Source organism: Canis lupus, chromosome 9, assembly GCF_011100685.1.
Source record: "Canis lupus familiaris isolate Mischka breed German Shepherd chromosome 9, alternate assembly UU_Cfam_GSD_1.0, whole genome shotgun sequence".
Lineage (NCBI taxonomy): Eukaryota > Metazoa > Chordata > Mammalia > Carnivora > Canidae > Canis > Canis lupus.
In genome coordinates, this window is record NC_049230.1 from 53,817,944 (window position 1) to 53,836,091 (window position 18,148).

At 49.5% G+C, this 18,148-nt stretch overlaps 1 protein-coding gene across 4 annotated transcripts in view; it reads right to left on the minus strand.

Moving 5' to 3' along the window:
• Positions 1 to 389: 389 nt before the first annotated feature.
• GPR107 (G protein-coupled receptor 107) overlaps positions 390 to 18,148 on the minus strand; it is an 81,754-nt gene continuing 63,995 nt past the window's right edge. For 3 of the 4 annotated variants that reach the window (XM_038549059.1, XM_038549058.1, XM_038549060.1), the window contains 4 exons: positions 14,773 to 14,822; positions 13,537 to 13,620; positions 12,588 to 12,706; positions 493 to 5,406 (listed from right to left, as the gene is read on the minus strand). In XM_038549059.1, coding sequence (XP_038404987.1) covers positions 5,310 to 5,406; positions 12,588 to 12,706; positions 13,537 to 13,620; positions 14,773 to 14,822 — 350 coding nt within the window. In that variant the 3' untranslated portion in view covers positions 493 to 5,309. Of the gene's footprint in view, positions 5,407 to 12,587; positions 12,707 to 13,536; positions 13,621 to 14,772; positions 14,823 to 18,148 lie in introns of all 4 variants that reach the window. The other variant, XM_038549062.1, reaches the window with a different exon arrangement.

The window sequence follows — 18,148 nt, forward strand, 5'->3', positions numbered from 1 at the left end:
AAAAAAAAAAAAAAAAAAAAATTTTGTAATAAAATAAGGGGTTTGGGATTGCACTTCTAAAAATGTTCTGCATCTACAGTCCTGGATTTCTATGATTCTGATGTGGGAAAACTGGCAGCCTGCTTGATAAGCAGCGTCAGAGAGCCGGTGGCAGCGAGTGCCTCACCCTGAGGCTGCGCGGTCACCTCCCCTCCAGTGGCAGCAGGCCGCAGGCAGCAGCGTGCAGGTCCTGCTCAGGAAGGTGCCCACTGGCCTCAACTCAGAGGCAGGGCATGGGGAAACAGGTCTGTTCCAGAACCGAGCCCCCAGGCGGTGCAGCCGACATGGCCTGCTGAGGTATGCAGAACTTCTCTAGTAGGAGTCACTGTTGTCAGTACGAGCAGGTGGGAGGCAGTTAACTAATTTAATGAACAAGAATCACAAAGGAAAAAATGATGAGCGGGAGGAGAGACAGCAGCCAGGAGTCAGTGACTCCCTGCAGGATTACAAACATACATTTCTGTCAGAGAATCTTTATTTTACATGTCTGCATCACAGCAAGAGAACCCATCCCATACGTCACCCTGATCAGAACCCCCACCCATTATATGTTTACATAAATACTCTTCAATGATCATCAGTGTTAAAAAAAATACTGAAAATTCCTGCATCCCAACCTGGAAAGAAATGATATTTACAGGCATTTTCTCCCCCAAATGAAACTTATTTCTGGATTCGATGTGTCTGGCTTCTTTTGAGATCACATGACCAGGCAAATCCAATTTATGGTTGGCAAAAGAGGCTTAAGGCGTCAAGAACTGCCCCCTTGTGTGGCCAGGATTTGGGGATCCTTTTGTAATAAGTATCTTATGCTAAGAAGGCTGCCCCACTGGTCCCCCTGTCTGATTTGGCTGCCCACCACAAAACCCCAGAGCCTGCCCTAAATAAGCTGTCTTCGAAGTGAGTTAGCTTTTCTGTCTCATGTCAGACCTTATTGACTTTGTCCAGAACTCCTCCTTCCCAAACAGCCTGCCTGCAGATTACCTGCCCCCAGAACCTCAACAGTCCCTATGTAGCATGACCAGATCCTTGCTCCCACACCGCTTTGTCCCTCTCCGCCAGGCTGCCTTCCTTACATGGTAGCTCGGGGCTTATGCATGTCCCATGCCCTAACAGAGAGCCATCGAGAAACATGTTTTTTAAGCATAAACCACACATGGGGGGCACAGATGCGCTGCCAGACTGCAGAGAAGCCCTGGGGGAAACCTGGAATGTTCAGCTCACCAAACCTGGAGTGTTCAGCTACATTTTCAGGTGCGACAAGTACTAGCATCAACTCAGGTGGGCCTCTTTTTAAAGACTTCCTGCCCAAAACACCCTGGAGAAACCTGGAGTAAAGAGCAACTTCTTAGAACATACAGTACGTTCCAGATGAAGACATCTTGATATACCAAGAAGTACCAAGTCAGAGCCTAAATTCTTTAGTGGGGAACCTACTCATTTACTGAATCCTGAATGGGAGAAGCAGGCAGCAGGCCAGCCATAGGCATCATGGACTTGGTACATTCTCGATCTGTTAAAAGGCCAGAGTGTCAGAAGAAAGCACTAAGGGGTGAGTGTGGAGTGTGGAAACGGGCTGAGGAGGGGGCTGGGATCTGCTTCTTGTGAAATCCAGCAGCTTATCAGCATGAACGGTCTTACTGTTCCACGGGGTGTATGGAGCAGCACCAACCACTTCAGCAGACCATCTAATGTTCTGAGAGCCTTCCTTGGAGAAGATGCTTCAGGATGTGGGAGATGGCCAGGACGCCACTCACAATTCAAACAGGCATTTTTCACACCCTTCTCGGTCTGTAAGGACTGGCTCCTGGCAACAGCCTCTCAAGTATTAAACAAGAATATATTTTAGTGTGGGGGGTCCAAAGCGTAACATGCAACACTAGTATGTACGCTCTTGATAAAATTCTCCTTGGGTTAGAAAGTACATCCTTCACAGCTACTGGGAGAAAATGCTGCAGTGCACCAAAGCCTTCAGCCCATGTTCCCAGACTGAGCCTATGTGGAATCAATAGCTGTGGGCTGAGGAGAGGGGAAGGGGGAGAAGGGGGAGGGGAGGAGAAGAGGGAGGGGACGGCCAGTTGTGGAACAAGGGAGCACAGATATCCTGAGGAGATCATAATGCAGGAACAGAAATCTTGCCACAACAGGCACGCAGAACATGAGGCAGTGCTGCTGTGGCTGCCCGGATATGTCCAGGAGAAACCAAACCTGGACATTTTACTCCAGAGCAGTTTCTTGGAAGAAAACTGAACTGACTTAAGCTATGGTCTGAGAAACCATCTTTTACAGCAGAGTAAGCAGCTCCTAACGGGAGAATGGGCCACCTATTCACCAGAGTTGTATTCAGCAGGTTAAAATGCATTGCTACTGAAATTTTAAAGCATCAAGGAACCAAGAAATAGGCTGACCAAGTCTTTGGCCACTGTTAAAAGCCAAAATTAAGAGATCGATGATTGTTCTTGTTGTCTAAGTAGTAATTTTCTAGCAAAATACACACACTTTATTACATGAAAACAGATCCTTTACTTCCTACAATTTCACAGCCAGCCGCACTTCCAGTCCACAGATGTCTCAAAGGAAGCATGGGTATTGTGCGTAGGCAGAAACACGGAGTAGGAGCACAAAGCAAGGCTATAAATACTGCTGATCACTCTATGATGCGCACCCGATCCTTTCTGCCTGCTCCCCAAAACACTGAAGGGCTTAAGTGTGGAAGCGCTGCGTGTGGTGGTGAAGACCGAGCTGCTGGAAGGACAGGGGTGACTGCCTGGCTTTGGACCTCATTAGTCATCTTGCCTCGGGGGGAGAGTGGAGTGCCGGTCACAGCTACTAGATGATGGAGACAGGGAGAAAGGGAAGACATTTTTACAGATGGAGAACTCCAACAATTTGTACAAACGTGGACATCTTACAGGATGGAGAACTCTAACAACTTGTACAAACGTGGGAAAACCAGTTTTCCCCATCTTGGGCTGGGGGTTTGATTTTTATTGATAACAGGGCTTCACTTCACACCTTCTGCCAGTTTCAGTGTAGGACTTGGGCAGACACGCTGCTTATTAGCCTGTACTCCGACATCACCACTCTCCCTTTCAGAGGGGTCAGGACTGTCCCGCCGCAGCCACTCAGCCGCTATGAGCATGAGCTGGCAGACGAGGCCCGGCGTGGCTCGGGTAGTGGCGGGGAGGTAGAGGCTACCCCCACCTATTTTCTTCTTCCCTCCCTCCTTCACTCCCCTGCTTCCAGCAAGTGAATTGAGAACACCCCTGTGGGGACCCTGGCTAGGGGGGAAGTTTCCTCACACTTCCGGGTCTTGCAAGAAGTCATCATGGCCTAGTCAAGAACATCTGCTCGCAGGACAAACAGCAAAGGTGTCCCTCTAAGGGAAGCACCTAAGGGGGGGGGGGGGTGGAGGTTGGCCATAGCATGAGACACTTTGGAAGTCCCGGGACTATGTTTACGCCAAGAAAACAGACTCTTAATATTCCCATCGTCCCTGCAACTTCCATAAGGCTCCCATCGTGTAGCCCTCACTTAAGAAAAAAGGAAGAAAGACAGAAAAAGAAAGACTTTTAAATAAATACTTGGGGCGTATTTCCTTGCTCCTGAAGGTGGGGAGACACATGGCCCTCCCCTGACATCTGTGGAGAGGTGAGCAGCCGCCTGGGAAGAGGGGGGACACTGGGTGGCAGCACACAGCTGGCTGGGACGCCTCAGTCTCCTTTGTGCAGTGCACTGAGGACTGAGGAACGTGCGTGGAAAGAAGGCTTTCCTGCTCCCTCGTCCAGGACAGAGGACAGCACAGGGGAAGGACAACTGAGGACAGACTCTACAGGTGCCTGAAGCTGGGGTGCTGAGCACAACCCCCAGGTTCTGCAGTTTCTGGTGGACGCTTCCAAGCCAAAGGGAAGACAGTGGCCCCTTCTCCCCCACACAGATGTGGGCTCCTGGCACCCCCGGGGAGCGTTCCCCATGAGGCCATGGTTCTTCCTCTGGTCTCAGGCCTGGGGACCACAACCCTGGTAGGAGTTCAGCGCGAGCCCTCGTCCCCTGGGCTGCAGTGGACCTTCTGAGCTCATCTTATGATCCAGAGGACTCCGCTACCAGCTGCACCACTGCTCCCGCACCCATCCCCAGGCTCCAAGAGCTTGGAAGGGCCCTCGGCTGAGTTTGAGAGAGAGCTCGCCATCCCCAGTCCCTGAGAGAAAAGCTCTGTTTAACCACACCTGTTCTCTTCGAGTGCATGCCCTTGGGAGACACGGATGAGGCCCATTTCATTCCTGTCAGAAAGCCGACCAGGTTTATAGGAAAAACTTATAATGATGACAATTTGCTTGTACTCAAATATTTGCTTAAACACTAGCTTTTCTGCCCCCAGCTGCTCCTTTTAAGGAAATTCCTTCCCGTTTCTCTCCATATTTTGATTACACAAAACCAACACAGCCACAGAAGAGGGAAAAGAGGTGGTCTTGCTCGGGGCAGTCGGGGGAGCCAGATGTTCAAGAGAATCCTACTAGATAATGCTTTTTGAGCTTAAACATACATTTCTGTCTATCCATTAGACAACACCAAATATGCTTCAATCCAGAATAGCACTTCCCACCATAATTCCAGAGCCATGACTCTGACAGTGATATTCAGCCCTAGGACAACAGAGCCTTTTGGGAAGAGAGGACCACTGGGCCTCAGGAGCTGCTGGCTCCTGGTCACTTTCAGAATCTGGGTTCAGGGCCAGAATCCTGCGGCAGCCTCCGGTTACTAAATTGGGTTTTGACTCTGCTTTCTAAAATAACCTAATTTTCATTCATTTCTGTCCCTCAAAGTTCCCCTTCCCTTCTAAGTTCTGTATCCTACCTCAGCCCCTGATCCCCTGTTCCTGAACTGTGACCAGCCCCAGCCTTGCACGGCCACCCGCCTGCCTGCCACCACCGCTCTCCCTGCTGCCACACACTTGAGGGCACAACTGTGTATTTCTTGAGAGTTCTCAATTTAAAAAAGAGAGAAATATAAATTACAAAGTCTTCCTTTTATCCTCCTCCTGTCTGCACTCCCTCCCCGCCATTCCCATCTGAAGAATTCTAGCTGCCCATAACCAGCCACAGATCCAGTTTCCATAAGAGAGAGTAAAAAATTAGGTTTCCGTGGCACTTTGTTCCCAGCCGCGTGCTCTGTGGTGTCACTGTCGGGAGGTGCCAACTGCTCCTGCTCACCACTAGGACGATTAATAAATTAGAGGTTCTCTTTGACAGTCCCAGCCTCAATCTGCTCCATCATGCGGTGCCTTCCCAATCACCCTGAGCCTCCACTGAGCCATTGGTCACCTTCTTGACTTTCTTCATGTTCTCCATCACCCCTGATGTCGTCACTCTGGATGAGGGGGGAAAAAACCAATTAGAAAAACCTCAGTCTTAAAGTCACCACAGCACAGTGGAGTGGCTATGCATGTTGGCTCTAGAATCAGACCTGGGTTCCAGTCCTGACCCTGCTCCTCGCTGTGTAACCTCCACCAAGCCGACCTCTCTGTTCTTTTTCTTTTTTTAAAGATTTTATTTCTTTATTCATGAGAGACACAGAGAGAGGGGCAGAGACATGGCAGAGGGAGAAGCAGGCTCTCTTCAGGGAGCTGGATGTGGGATGCGATCCCGGGATCCCGGGATCACGCCCTGAGCTTAAGGCCAGACGCTCAATCAATGAGACACTCAGGAGCCCCTTACCTCTCTGTTCTTAAATACAATAAATGGTTCCCGCTTCCGAGAACTGTTGTCAGGGAAAAAGGAGATTCTCCAAATCAATACATACCAGCTGTTGTTATTACCATCACCATTGATCTGTTTCTCTCTTTCTGTCGTGGCCTCCACAAATTATGTTGTGTATCTACATGACTATGATTACGAGACCACCACCTGTGTCCTAATTAACCTCCTAAAAAGCAAGCTCATCAGGTGTCGTCTTAATAACTAGTCACAACTGTCATTTCTGAGTCATGGGACAGAACCACAGCCTTTCAGGAACCTTCTGTCCCAGAGAGTCTTTGAGCATGAGCAACAGAACTGGCTGCTCTCTATAAATCTGGGCCCCGGTCTCTGCATGCTGGGCCAGGCTGCTCGGCTGTCAGAGAACGTGGCTCTGCCTACACTCTGTGACCTTGGGACAGAAGCATCATCTCTGTTGGTGCCTCATACTAAGTAGATGCCATGAAGCCCTACACTGAATGTGTACGTAGATCAAAACTGGGAGAACCCTGGCTTCAGAAGGCGTGAGGGGCTGAGCAGAGTGACTCTTTCCAGACAGCGAGTCATGACGTCTCTTGAGAAGGTGGGGTCTATGAGGAGACAACTTCTTGCCTCACAAATGTGAGCTGGACAGGATCTACAAAGAATCTGGGTTGCTTCATAGCCGAAGACACCAAGCAGAGAGATTGAACTGGCAGACAGAGCATAGAGGGGTTGCAGGCCAGTGAAACTACCCTGGGTGCATCTGTAGTGTCAATACATGTCATGACACATTTGTCCAAACCCACAGAATGCATACCACCAAGTCTGCGGTAAATTACAGACTGTGGGGCAGCCCTAGTGGCTCAGCGGTTTAGCACTGCCTTCAGCCCAGGGTGCGATCCTGGAGACCTGGATCGAGTCCCACATCGGGCTCCCTGCATGGAGCCTGCTTCTCCCTCTGCCTGTGTCTCTGCCTCTCTCTCTCTCTCTGTCTCTAATGAATAAATAAATAAAATCTTAAAAAAAAAATTACAGACTGTGGGTGATAATGACATGTCCATGTGGGTTCATCGACTGTGACAAAGGTACCTACCACTCTGGAGAGGGAGGCTGATAACACGGGAGGCTCTCCAGGTGGGGGCAAGGGGCATACGGGAAATTTCTGTTCCCTCTGTTCAATTCACTGTGAATCTAAAACTGTTCTAAAAAGTAGAGTCAGTTAAAAACAGATCAACAAACATATCTGGCCAGCATCTCCCTACCTACTCTAGAAAACAAGGCACCTATGTGCCCAATCATGGACCAACAGGAATTTCCTAAGCAGTAAACTAAATTCAATCAGTCAACTCAACAGATCTCTCCAAGGATCCTCCTTGTCCCCCCATCAGCTATCAAAGCCTTCAGCCACGAATGGTAATTCAGTGGCTGTACACATGACACATCTAGACCCCGTCCACTGGGACCTAAAGGCAGATAAATGATTTTATGGGGTAAGGAAAAATTCCCCCTTTTATTTCTCCTTTCATTCCTTCATTCATGTTGCTGCTGCGACCAAGCCTCAGAGCCACCCAGTCCGCCCCAGAGCTGGGACTTAGACAAGAGTCCCTTAGACTCATAGGCTAGCTATACCTCTGGCAAAGTCAGGACATAATGGGCTGCCAAGACATGGTTCTTAGGGGGATCTAGGGGGCTCCTACAGATACTGTGAGTGGAAATGTGGCCCCTGGACAAAGGAAACTGCCACATTTTGTCATATGGCTCAATGTCACTTCCTGTCAGCTGGTGCGGCCGGGACCCAAGCACTGGAGGAAGGATGCACCTCTTCAGGGTGACAGGCATGCACAAAGGGCTCGTCCTCATGGGACTGCCTGTCTCCAGACTGGGATGGGCAGGTGGAGCAGCTGCAGGCCCAAGAGAACCAGAAGCCTCTCTAGCTCCAGCATGGTTTCTCTAAACACTTGAGATAAAGAAATGCAACCTCAAGTCTCAACAGTGTCACTCATGGTGACAGCAGCTGCTACAGGGCTTTGGCCCCCACTGGAAAGGGCAAGGGCTTCCATACAGCTGGGGCTGTGAGCACAGCCCATTCATCTGACCCCAAGTGGGGCTTGGGCTGTGACTTGGGAGACACACCTGCTACCTGTCTTTCCCCAGGAATACACTGCTTTCCAGCTGGCAGACCAACTGAGAAAACAAGGCTCGCTCCGTCATGCCAACCTGGGGCTGGGACAGAGAGGGACAGAAATCAGAAATCTGTGCCCTTTGGGTGCCCGCAGCCCAGCAGGAGATGGTCTTCCAAAGCAACACACAGAGCTGCTGGAAACACACAGGAGAGCTCTGAGCAGGTGGGACAATGGCTTGGGGTGGGCAGAATCATCTTGTCAGGGTCTGGGGGCAGCCTCGATGCCAGTACTGAAAGAGGAGGAGCAGGGGCGATATGGGGGGTGGGAAAAGGGCCAGGGAGTTTCTGAACAAAAGAAATGTTAACGGACAAAAAGCATGGAAGAAACAAAAGAATGTTCCCTGCACGGTTCAGGGAGTGCTAAGCAGTTGCTGGCAAAGGTGAGTGGCAGGAAGGTCAAGGGTGGGCAGGGCAGGGCCGTGGAAATCCACAGAGCTCTCTGTCATCCACATTGGAGGGTGTTTCCTGTTAAAAAGGAGCTTGATCTGCTTTTCACCACAGAACAAGTATTACTTCCTCTTTGTGGGAAGGAGTATTCCTCTGGAATCCACAGAGGCTGGATTTGCTTCTTATGCCAGGGTTCTCAGTCATGGCTCAAACAGGATGCCCTGGGGAGCTAAAAAGGCACAGAGGTAACTGAGTCCTGACACTGAGAATCAAGTCTTCAGAGGAGGGACCAGGGACGAGGACAGCTGTAGGAAGGCAGGGTCCTGGGGTTTCAAGGAGGAGAGGGAGAGGACACACAACATTGAGTCCCCAAGAAGTCTCACTCCACATGGGCTGAGAAGAGGGAGGTGTGGAGGCCAATCGCCACATGCTGCTGAAGGCGAATGGCTGGAAAACAGTGCCATCAAGGCCTATAGGGAATGCAGGGGACAGAAACCTGGGTAATGATGGGCAGGTGGCTAGAGGGAAGCAGCTGGAGCTGGGGTTGGGGTGTGGTTACTGAGGAGACAGCCAGGCGACCTCAGGCTTGGGTGAGCCCTCCCCATGACAAGAGGCAGAATGGAAGCCCCCCTGGCTGGTGGAATCGGGGAGTATGTGAGCATAGAAGGATGTCACGGGAGCAGGCAATGGTGAGGTAAATGGAAGCAGGGCAAGACACCTGATGGCCATGATGCTGGGTGGGCCTCTGCAACCTGTTGTCCAGCAAACTGCCAACAAATGGGAAGGACACCTGGTGCCCAAGCTGTGGGTGAGCCTGGTCTGCCCGTCAACTGACACTCGGACACCGCAGCACTGAGAAAGAAGGGCACCGGGCTCAAGGGCCGGCAGCTTCTGGGCCGGTCTGAGGTGACAGTAGCTGTGATGGGCCAAGCAGATGCGCTCCCTGTGGACTCAGGAGAGCATGTGGAGGACAGAGAGGGGTAAGGGGGGAGCAGGGCAGAGCTGGAGAGAGCAGAAGGACCCAGTGCTGTCTCTCACTGCTCAGATGCATCTAAAAGGTGACCCCTTCCTCTCCCAGCAGGACCCTGATGGTCTGTGTGGCCAAACAGGCCTACTGAACACAGGCAAGATAGGAGGGGGAGCTCTGGCACCCACTGCTCCTGATGCTGCACCTATGGGGCCCCCGGACACATCATTTCTGTAACCGAACCAAATCATAATGTAGAACCCAACTAAAAACAGGTTTCTGGACTCAAGATGTAGAGACGTCTGGTTGGGAAACAATTCTATTCAGTCTCTAATACCCGTTTCCACTTTTGTTGCCCCACCACTTGAAGGACAGCAGTCAGGTAGGAAAAGGTTCCCAGCAACCCTGAGGCTAGTATTCGGGAATGGGAAGCCCGGAGAGCCAATGTCCTGGCCCTGGACCCTACACCAAATGGTTCTTCCCATTCTGACTTCTCCAGATAGCAGAAAGTAATTCACATCATCAAGTATATGCACAGCACAGGAGGCAGTTACTAAGTCTGATCACTAAAACTACATCTAATACTTTTTAACTTGCTGTACTTTTTATAACAAAATTCTCTTACCAAAATTGGTGAGCCTCTGTGAGTTTTAGCCCAAAGAGAGGTGTGTCCAGAAATAAAAGGAAAAAAAGATAGGAAGTCAGGTACTTCTGACTGCACCCTCACTCTGTAGGCTCAGCTGGAGAAGTTGGGTGAGGCCTGGTGGGAGCACTCCACCCCCAGGAGGAGCCCGGCCTGTCCTGGCCTCAACTGCCAAGACTTGCCTCCCAAACACACTGCACTTCAGAGGAAGGAGGTAAAGACAGGTAGAAGAGAAACTACCCAGGGGCGCCTGGGCGGCTCAGTTCGTGAAGCATCTGCTTTGGGCTCAGGTCATGATCCCGGGGTCCTGGGAGGATTGGGCCATGTCAGGGGGTTGAGGGGGGTGTCCCTGCTCAGCGGGGAGTCTGCTTCTCATTCTCCCTCTGCCTGCTGCTCCCCCTGGCTTGTGTACATGCTCTTGTGTGCACGCTCTCTCTCTCTCTCTAATAAATAAATAAAACCTTAAAAAAAAAGAGAGAGAGAGAGAAACTACCCAGAATCTCAGCCAATAAGGTCAATGAATGGCCCAGGTCAGAGTCTGCATGCCACCAGTGGGTAAGACTCGTTAGAAGAGGATTTGTTTTGAGGTATGTGAGGCCTAAGGAATACTCCTTCCCACAAAGAGGAAGTAATACTTGTTCTGTGGTGAAAAGCAGATCAAGCTCCTTTTTAACAGGAAACACCCTCCAATGTGGATGACAGAGAGCTCATGATCTTCTAGAAAACACAAACAACAGCTCTGCTTGCCTCTGGCTTGAGTTATTTCTGGAAGAGTTAAGAGGTGCCATCCAGGAACAGCACCTCCAAGCAGAAGTGGGAGGGGACAGCTTGGGGCGCAGTGGCACCCCGAGAATCTGCAAAGAGCCCTCACGCTCGCCTGTCACCTGCAGGTGAGCATGGATGGCAGGCTGACGGCTGGGGCCTTTACCACATGCCTGTTCTGCTGTCACATTCGATCAATCTATAGAACTTTCTCGACAGCAGAACTTTCTCCCAGCCAGAGAGAAGCCCCAGAACAATTTTCCTGCTAAATTAAAGGCACATGACCTCAGTCAGCTCCCCAACTTCTTTTTCACAGGCTAAGCGGGACTAGTGCTTCTTGGAAACAGCACCACCCTGAACAAAGCCTTTGCCTTGGTCTGAGTCTCTTGCAGGTACACATTCAGCCCTTCTGCCACTGAAGAGAAGCTCCCTTAGTATCACAGGATGGCTCCCACTTAGCCAGCCACAGAAAACACGGAGTCATCACAGCGCTCCTCCCTTAGAACAGGAGTGTAAGCGGAGGCAACCAACAGACACCCCTTGGCATTCCGATCTCTCCTGCAGCCTGCCAGAATTAAAGACACACACTCCCTCCAGTCTCCACATGACTTGTGGTCTGTCTGTCCGCTTCCCCCACTTCCCTACCCTGATTCAAGAACATACAGACTGTCCTGCAGTTATCACAGATTCCCAGCAAGAAACAAAAATCCAAGCAAAATTTCTAAAAATCCTACCATGAGACAAAAACACCTTTACAATGTGTCCATGCTTCTGATACAATGGCTGATGGTGGGGATGCGGAGGAACAAGAACTCCTACACTGCTGGTGAGAACATCGAAGGGCCCCATCATCCAGCATCTAGCTGCATACCCCAGAGAAGCCCTGCCGTGAGGGCAGTGTATAAATACACTGCATCCCGCTCACTGCTTCTTACCTGACTGACTTGCATTTGGGCCCCTTCAACCAAGTTCCTTACTCAGGTTCTGCTATTTCTAGAAAAGGCACCCTTCACGGCTCTACCACTTTCTTCTCTGCTAACTGTAAGAAGGTATTTCCTCCTCTGCACACAGAGCTGTGGTTTGGGGCCCACAGGTTTATTGTTCCCATAGTGAGGCGGAGCATAAAGAGTGGTCCTAGGCTGCCCTACAGCTCAGTAGGGCCCAGCACAGGCAAGAGGCTAAGCCTCTGAATCCGGATATGTCAAAAGGCCACCTGCCTTGCTGGAGGCAGCACACTTGAAACTCAGCCTGAGGCTAATCTTCAAACACAACAACTGACCTGGCCCATCACAGTTCATTGGTAAACAAGCCAATACTCTTAATCACTATTCCTTTTCTAGATAATGAGTACCCTTTCCCAGAAAATACGACCCTAAAGTCACTTGCCCTATGACTCGAAAAACCCATTTGAATGCTCTGATAGAGGTCAAATCACTGCGCTAGCTGTGAAAAGCCATTTCATTATCTGATGACTGAGGAGTCTGAGGACAATTAGAGGACTCACAGACGACTCAGACTATCACATTTTCAGACATCAGCTCCCAGTGGCAGGGGTCCAACAGGAAGTGGGGCTGCCCAAGCCTAGCAGTGAAAGGGTCAAGCAGATGCCCAAGTTCTCACCCCTGAGTTATTAGAAGCAGGCTCTAACGATGCTCAGGGATGCCTAATCAGATGGCCAGCTCCACTTTCCCTGCAAAGACTGAGCGATGCTTGGCAGATGCTGTACTTTAATCTGAGTAAGAGAGCCTGGGGCTTAAGTGTCCATTTCCTTCTGCTAAATATAGAGGTACCACCTCTGGAGCAACAAAATGCAGAGAGAAGCTGCTCCAATTCACACCGTGCTGTTTAGTTGGGTCAAGGGGCAAAGGAGGAGGGGCAAGAAAGATTTCTTACACTGATTCCATTTCCAAGTCATCCTCCTGAGAAAGTTGTAGGTAGGGGTTATCTGAAGCTGGACGGAATTTACAGCCCGTAAGAACAAAGAATACCAACGTGGCCATTTCATCCAGGAGCTGCAAATTAAAACAACCCCCCCCACCCCCCAAAAAAGGGATTAGCAATGCTGTTCTTCAGAAAGCAGTGGAACTAAACAAACTAGCCCAGCCCTCCCACGCTGCCCCCCAACTGCTGACCACTCACTCAAAGGCCAGGGCAGCGCTAGGGATGGGTCTCCTCACAAACTGGGCCAGAGCCTCAGCTGGGAGCATTCTGCCCAAAGATGACATGTAAGACACTACACTTTAACCAGTCTTCACTGGTATCTTTTAAGAGCTTCTTGTATCCCTGTTTCTTATAGCGTCCTCAGCACCAAGTAGGTGCCTCAGGGAAAGTCTTATCACTGTGTGTACACCTGGAAGTAACCCAGCACTGTGTACCAACTATACATTCAGGTAAGGACAAGAAACAGAAAAGGCTCTAAATTATTTGGTTGCTTACCCTAGTAGTTAACTGGCCCTAGCATATGGCAAAGACACTGTATTATTGAAACACTAATGTACATAGAAGGAGGGCACTCTGGATTCTAAGCTTCTCTAAGCCCCATAACAGAAGGAAAGACCATGTCTCACTGGGTTTTAATTATATAGGGCAAATCTCACACTCTCTGCCTGAGGCTTTTCTCTTCAAAGTCTTATAAAACTGAAAACTAAAATCAATAATGCAATTACTTCCTTATTTTTCATGTAATCCAGCAGCTTTCCTGGACAAAGAGATGATCTTAATTTTGGACCAGAAGACACAGAAGTGGCCACTGCTTGATAACTTTGGAGTAACCTTACATTATACCTCAAGACTTTATCCTCAGCCAGAGTGTCTCTGGCACTGTCCCCCACAAGCAGCACACCTGGTAGAGCCACTTCCACTGGAACGGAACAGCCAGTTTGAGGAGAAATGCAATGATCCTGGTGAAGTATATATAACATACGATCTATAGGAGAGAAAGAAATTAATAAAATCAATGTAGAAATTACAGCACCACTTTCTTCCAACAACTTGCTGTCACCAAAGAACTACAAATAAGAAGACAGAATGACCTGAAGAAAGTCACTGGACAGGTGCTGTTAAGTGTGGCAGAGACAGCTTCCCTGCTGGTCCCACTTAAAAGGACTTGTTCATCTCTAGGTGACCACCCAACATGGGGAGGACAAAATGTTTGGTGTGGCGGCTCTTAACTCTCGAGTCACCCTTTCCTTGCCTTTTCACGTACATAACATACTGACTTCAATCCCCAAAGGACAGTATTTTTTATTCCCAGGCCTTGAGGAATGTTTTTGAGTGGCAGCAGCAAAACGAAGCTCACTTTAACCTCTTTGGCAGAGGCTGTGCGCATCTAAGGCCCATACCAGAGGACACACCCTAACACTGAGTGCTCCAGTAAGGGAGGACATGGCAAGGATCTACCCTGCTGGCCGCTGGAGCACGGCCTGCTCATTGGGACCACTCCCAGGACGGCTGGGCTTGCAGGGAAGGAATCGTCCAACCCACAGATTCAAGATGCCCCAGAAACTTTCTTTTAGGAGGCAGGAAGCAAACTCTAGAAGAGTTTGTACCTTACATATTCCAAGAAATTATTATCGTAATAAGTTATAGCAGGTCCTGCCTTTAGTGTATGCTCATTAGGGACTTTTCACATCCAGCAGCCCTGATTTTAGGCATGATCTCCGTTTTGCAAATGAATAAAACAAACCAGCCAAGAGTCAGTTGTGTATGGCACATGCCAGGAAGAGCACCTAGAGGAATAACTACCAAACTGTAAATGATAATCACCTGGGGGAGGTGGGATGGGGAAGATGAGGGTCATAAAACACTTCTGCTCTGACTCTATAATCCCCACATTGTAAGAAAACATCAAGCATGCACTACGTTTCTGAGTATTTAAAGCCAAATTTAAAACTAACATTTAAGAAGGAGTGACTCAGCTGTTTAATTTCCCCTATCAAAAGACACAATTTGGTTTGATAAAATAAAATATGCACAGCTCCAGGTAACACATCTTGTACTTTTGCCAATTCTTTGGAAGTTCATTTGCTCTACTCCCTAAACTGATCTTATTTACAGATTTAGGATTTTTTTTACTCACCAAGACGTAATAGTGTCTGAAAAGTTTCAGCTTTGCTAGGTTAATAGCAGCTAGGGAGAAGAAAGAACAAAATGGACAGGCATATTAACTTCTTTTCTCATTTTTAAAAGCAAGTGACATTCAGGTGCCCTCTGTCAAGAGGCCAAGTCCAATGCAGATGAGTACTGCCCATGGGGCACATCTATATTTCTGGAAATGCATCAGCTTGGCAGGATCTTCCCCAATCACCAGGAAGAATCAGGGAGTTATGGGAGCAGAAGGCTGGGGTTCCCAGCTCCAGTGGTGTGCTGGTGTGTGTCACCTCACTCATGGTTCAACTTTAAACTTGCCATGTTGTGGGGATGCTGACACCAGAGAAATGGGTAGACACTACAAATCAAGACTCCCCCGCCCCCCAAAAGCCACTGGTAAACATTTCAGCTCTGCCCCTGTGGCTGACAGAGCTGCACTCCCCCACTAGGATCAGTCTCAGGTGGGTCCCTGAGCCTCCCACTAGCTGAGGATATAAATTCAAATAACCCATGAATGCATCTTGCAAATTTCACTTGTAACAAGCTCTTTAAACACAACCCTGCTGGCTGTGTCCTACCTTTGGATCACTCAAGGTCAGAGAGCCAGGACAGCTAGCTTCCTGCCACCGCCTATGGCCATGAAATATTGATGACCACAGAGGGTAGCCTGGCTCTCTCCCCGATTAGCAAGCCTTTCATTCATCATAAACCTTCCTGCAGGAGGCAAATTAATTTGGCTTAATAGCATTCAATTACTGGTTCCGTTTTAGAATGGCACTGTGGGTGAAGAAAGTTCCTCTTCCTCTTCCTCCTCCTCTCGCTCAGGATTAGTGGAGGGCAGTCAGGCTTAGGGTCCCAAAAGAAATTCCTGGAATCCTAAAATAATCTTTGATGTGATTATCAACCAACAGTATCTGCAAGAATGTCCTCGGAGAAACCGAATGGCTCCATGAGGAGAGGATCAGAAAATCTTTAGAGAACACCTAACCCTCACAAGTGAGAGGCCATAACACCCAGGTGTCAAGCTGGACTGGACTAACACGTGCATCGTTCGAAAAAGCTAAATTAAAGCAGATCAGCAAAAGCTTTCTTATCTAGTAACCTCTCTGGTAGTCTCATTAGTTTTAAAATTAAATCTCTCTGGTTCTCATCCAGTTTGCCATTCACTCTGCCTTTGGGCCAGGCTCCAGGATGCAGCTAAACTGAGGCAGGGCAGCTGTGGCCTTTGCCCCAGGGAAAGAGAGGCACTACGCACCCAGCGTGAGGTGCGCAGAGAACCAAGTGAGTGATAGGAGCAGGTGATACAAGCAGGTACTCCTGCCCATCTCGGGGATGGCAGAAGCTCCACTGAAGACCAAGTTGTAAGCCCGAGAATTCTGTGTCGGATGGCTAAGCCACCACGGATTTAACGCTTCACACATCCGTATGAACCAGTATGAACTAGTACTCCTTCCGTGTGTCTTTCTGTGTGGATGTTTCCTGCCCACGTGGTCAAGGAAATGGCCTGCCCCCCAAAACAAGCAAAATCGTTCTTGCATACGAACACTCAGTTCTCTTCTTTGTGAATAACCGAGGAAGAACATTAATGATTACTCTTTAAATAATAAAAATGCTTTAAAAAGTCTCTCCTGAATTTCATTTGCTGAAATATATCCTACAAATGAAACTCCTGCCCTTGTTTCACCAAGAACCATCGGCCAGACTAGAGTGCAGCGTGAATTTTTTAGTCCTGTGTGTCAAGGAGCCATGACAGCATATGGTTGCTGTGGGCCCGCCCAAAGGGCTCCCAACTTAGACTAGAGGAGCTGGTGTCTCAGCAGAGGCCTGACCGGGGCTCGGGAGGGAGCAAGAGGCCAGTGGACAATGCTCGGAAAGAGCAGGTACAAGGGCCCAGGGGGCTACATGGGGAAGAGGGAGCCTGACAGCTGGGCTGTGGGGGAGGCCAGGGAATAAGTGGGGGCCATGGGGAGAGCCCAAAATGGAGCCTGATGCAAAGGACCACTAGCTGTCCTGGGTGCTACCAACAGCCCCAGGATGCCTCTCAAGGGTCTGAAGACATGGTCACATCTACATTTGAGAATAATCTCTCTAGAGAAAGGATGGAAAGAACCAAGAGTGAGAGTTCAAATGAAGTCAAAAGCCTCGAATTTGCAGAGGTCCCTCTAAAAGGTGATAAGGCACTTCTCCATCAGTGCAGATCCCACCTCAGGGGCCAGCTGGAAGAGATGGGACGGACAAGGTAAGTCTAATGGTCCCCTTCCTCCCTACTAGGGGGAAGAATTTGGGGTAGATGGAGAGGGAAGATAGAGGTGAAGGCGCTGAAGGATGAAGACCGTGTTTGAAGGGAAGGGTGTGGAAGGCGCCAATCTAACGTCTCCCTGGAGTCAAGAGCCACCACGTCACATGGTCCAGGCCACTGAAAGACACCCTGAGCTGAGGCAGGGTGCCCACCCCCGGCACTGATGCCTTGCCGTCTCAGGATATGTGCTAGGACGGACAAACAGACCTGGGGACAAGCACCATTGCCTCTAGGAAATGCAGCCACAGTAAGTAAAGCTCAGGGTCATATGCAAAACCCGCCAGTCATGACAGATGTCACTTCCAGTCACACACAAGACATTTGTTTATGAGACTAATAACATACTCTCGAGGCCAGGCTCCCACCTGGGTGTTCTAGTCACAGCCAAGACAGCAAAGGCAGGGAGGGAGCTGAGTTACTGAACTGAGAAACCAAAGTGGGTAACAGTGCACATCTGAACATTTTGGGTTCAAATCCCAACTCTACTGCCTCTTAGCTGTGTGACCTCAGATAAGCCATCTAACCTCTCTGAGCCTCAGTCTCTTCATCTGTAAAAGAAAGATAACAATACCTCCACGAAGGCTGTTGGCAGAGGTAGTGAGACAGTATGTGGAAAGTAAACAGCACTCAGTAAGCACTCAGTGAATGTCTAATATTACAGTATTGGGATTATATAATATCGACTGAACACCAAATGGGCTATAGACTGTTGCAGCGGCTGCCACATCTGGCAAGAATCCAGGCTCCAGTGAGTGCAACTGGACAAAGTGGGGGTCTGGGGGCTGCCAGCATGCCCTGGGCTCTCCTGACAGCAGTGCTGCCATCTGCACATGATGTGTTAGCCTGCTGAGAAGATTCAACCCTAGAAGGGAAACCTCACCAGCATTATACAAGGAGCAGAGAGAAAGGCAGCAGATCGCAGCCTGGAATCCCAAGCCTCTTTCTGCTTTTTCCCAAAAAAGCTGCCCCTAGAGTTGAGAACACTGCTGAGCTTGACGCTCACTGGCTCACGGCAGGCCGGGCTCCCACGGGAGCAGAGGCTCCTAAAGTCTGGGCTGGCTATTTC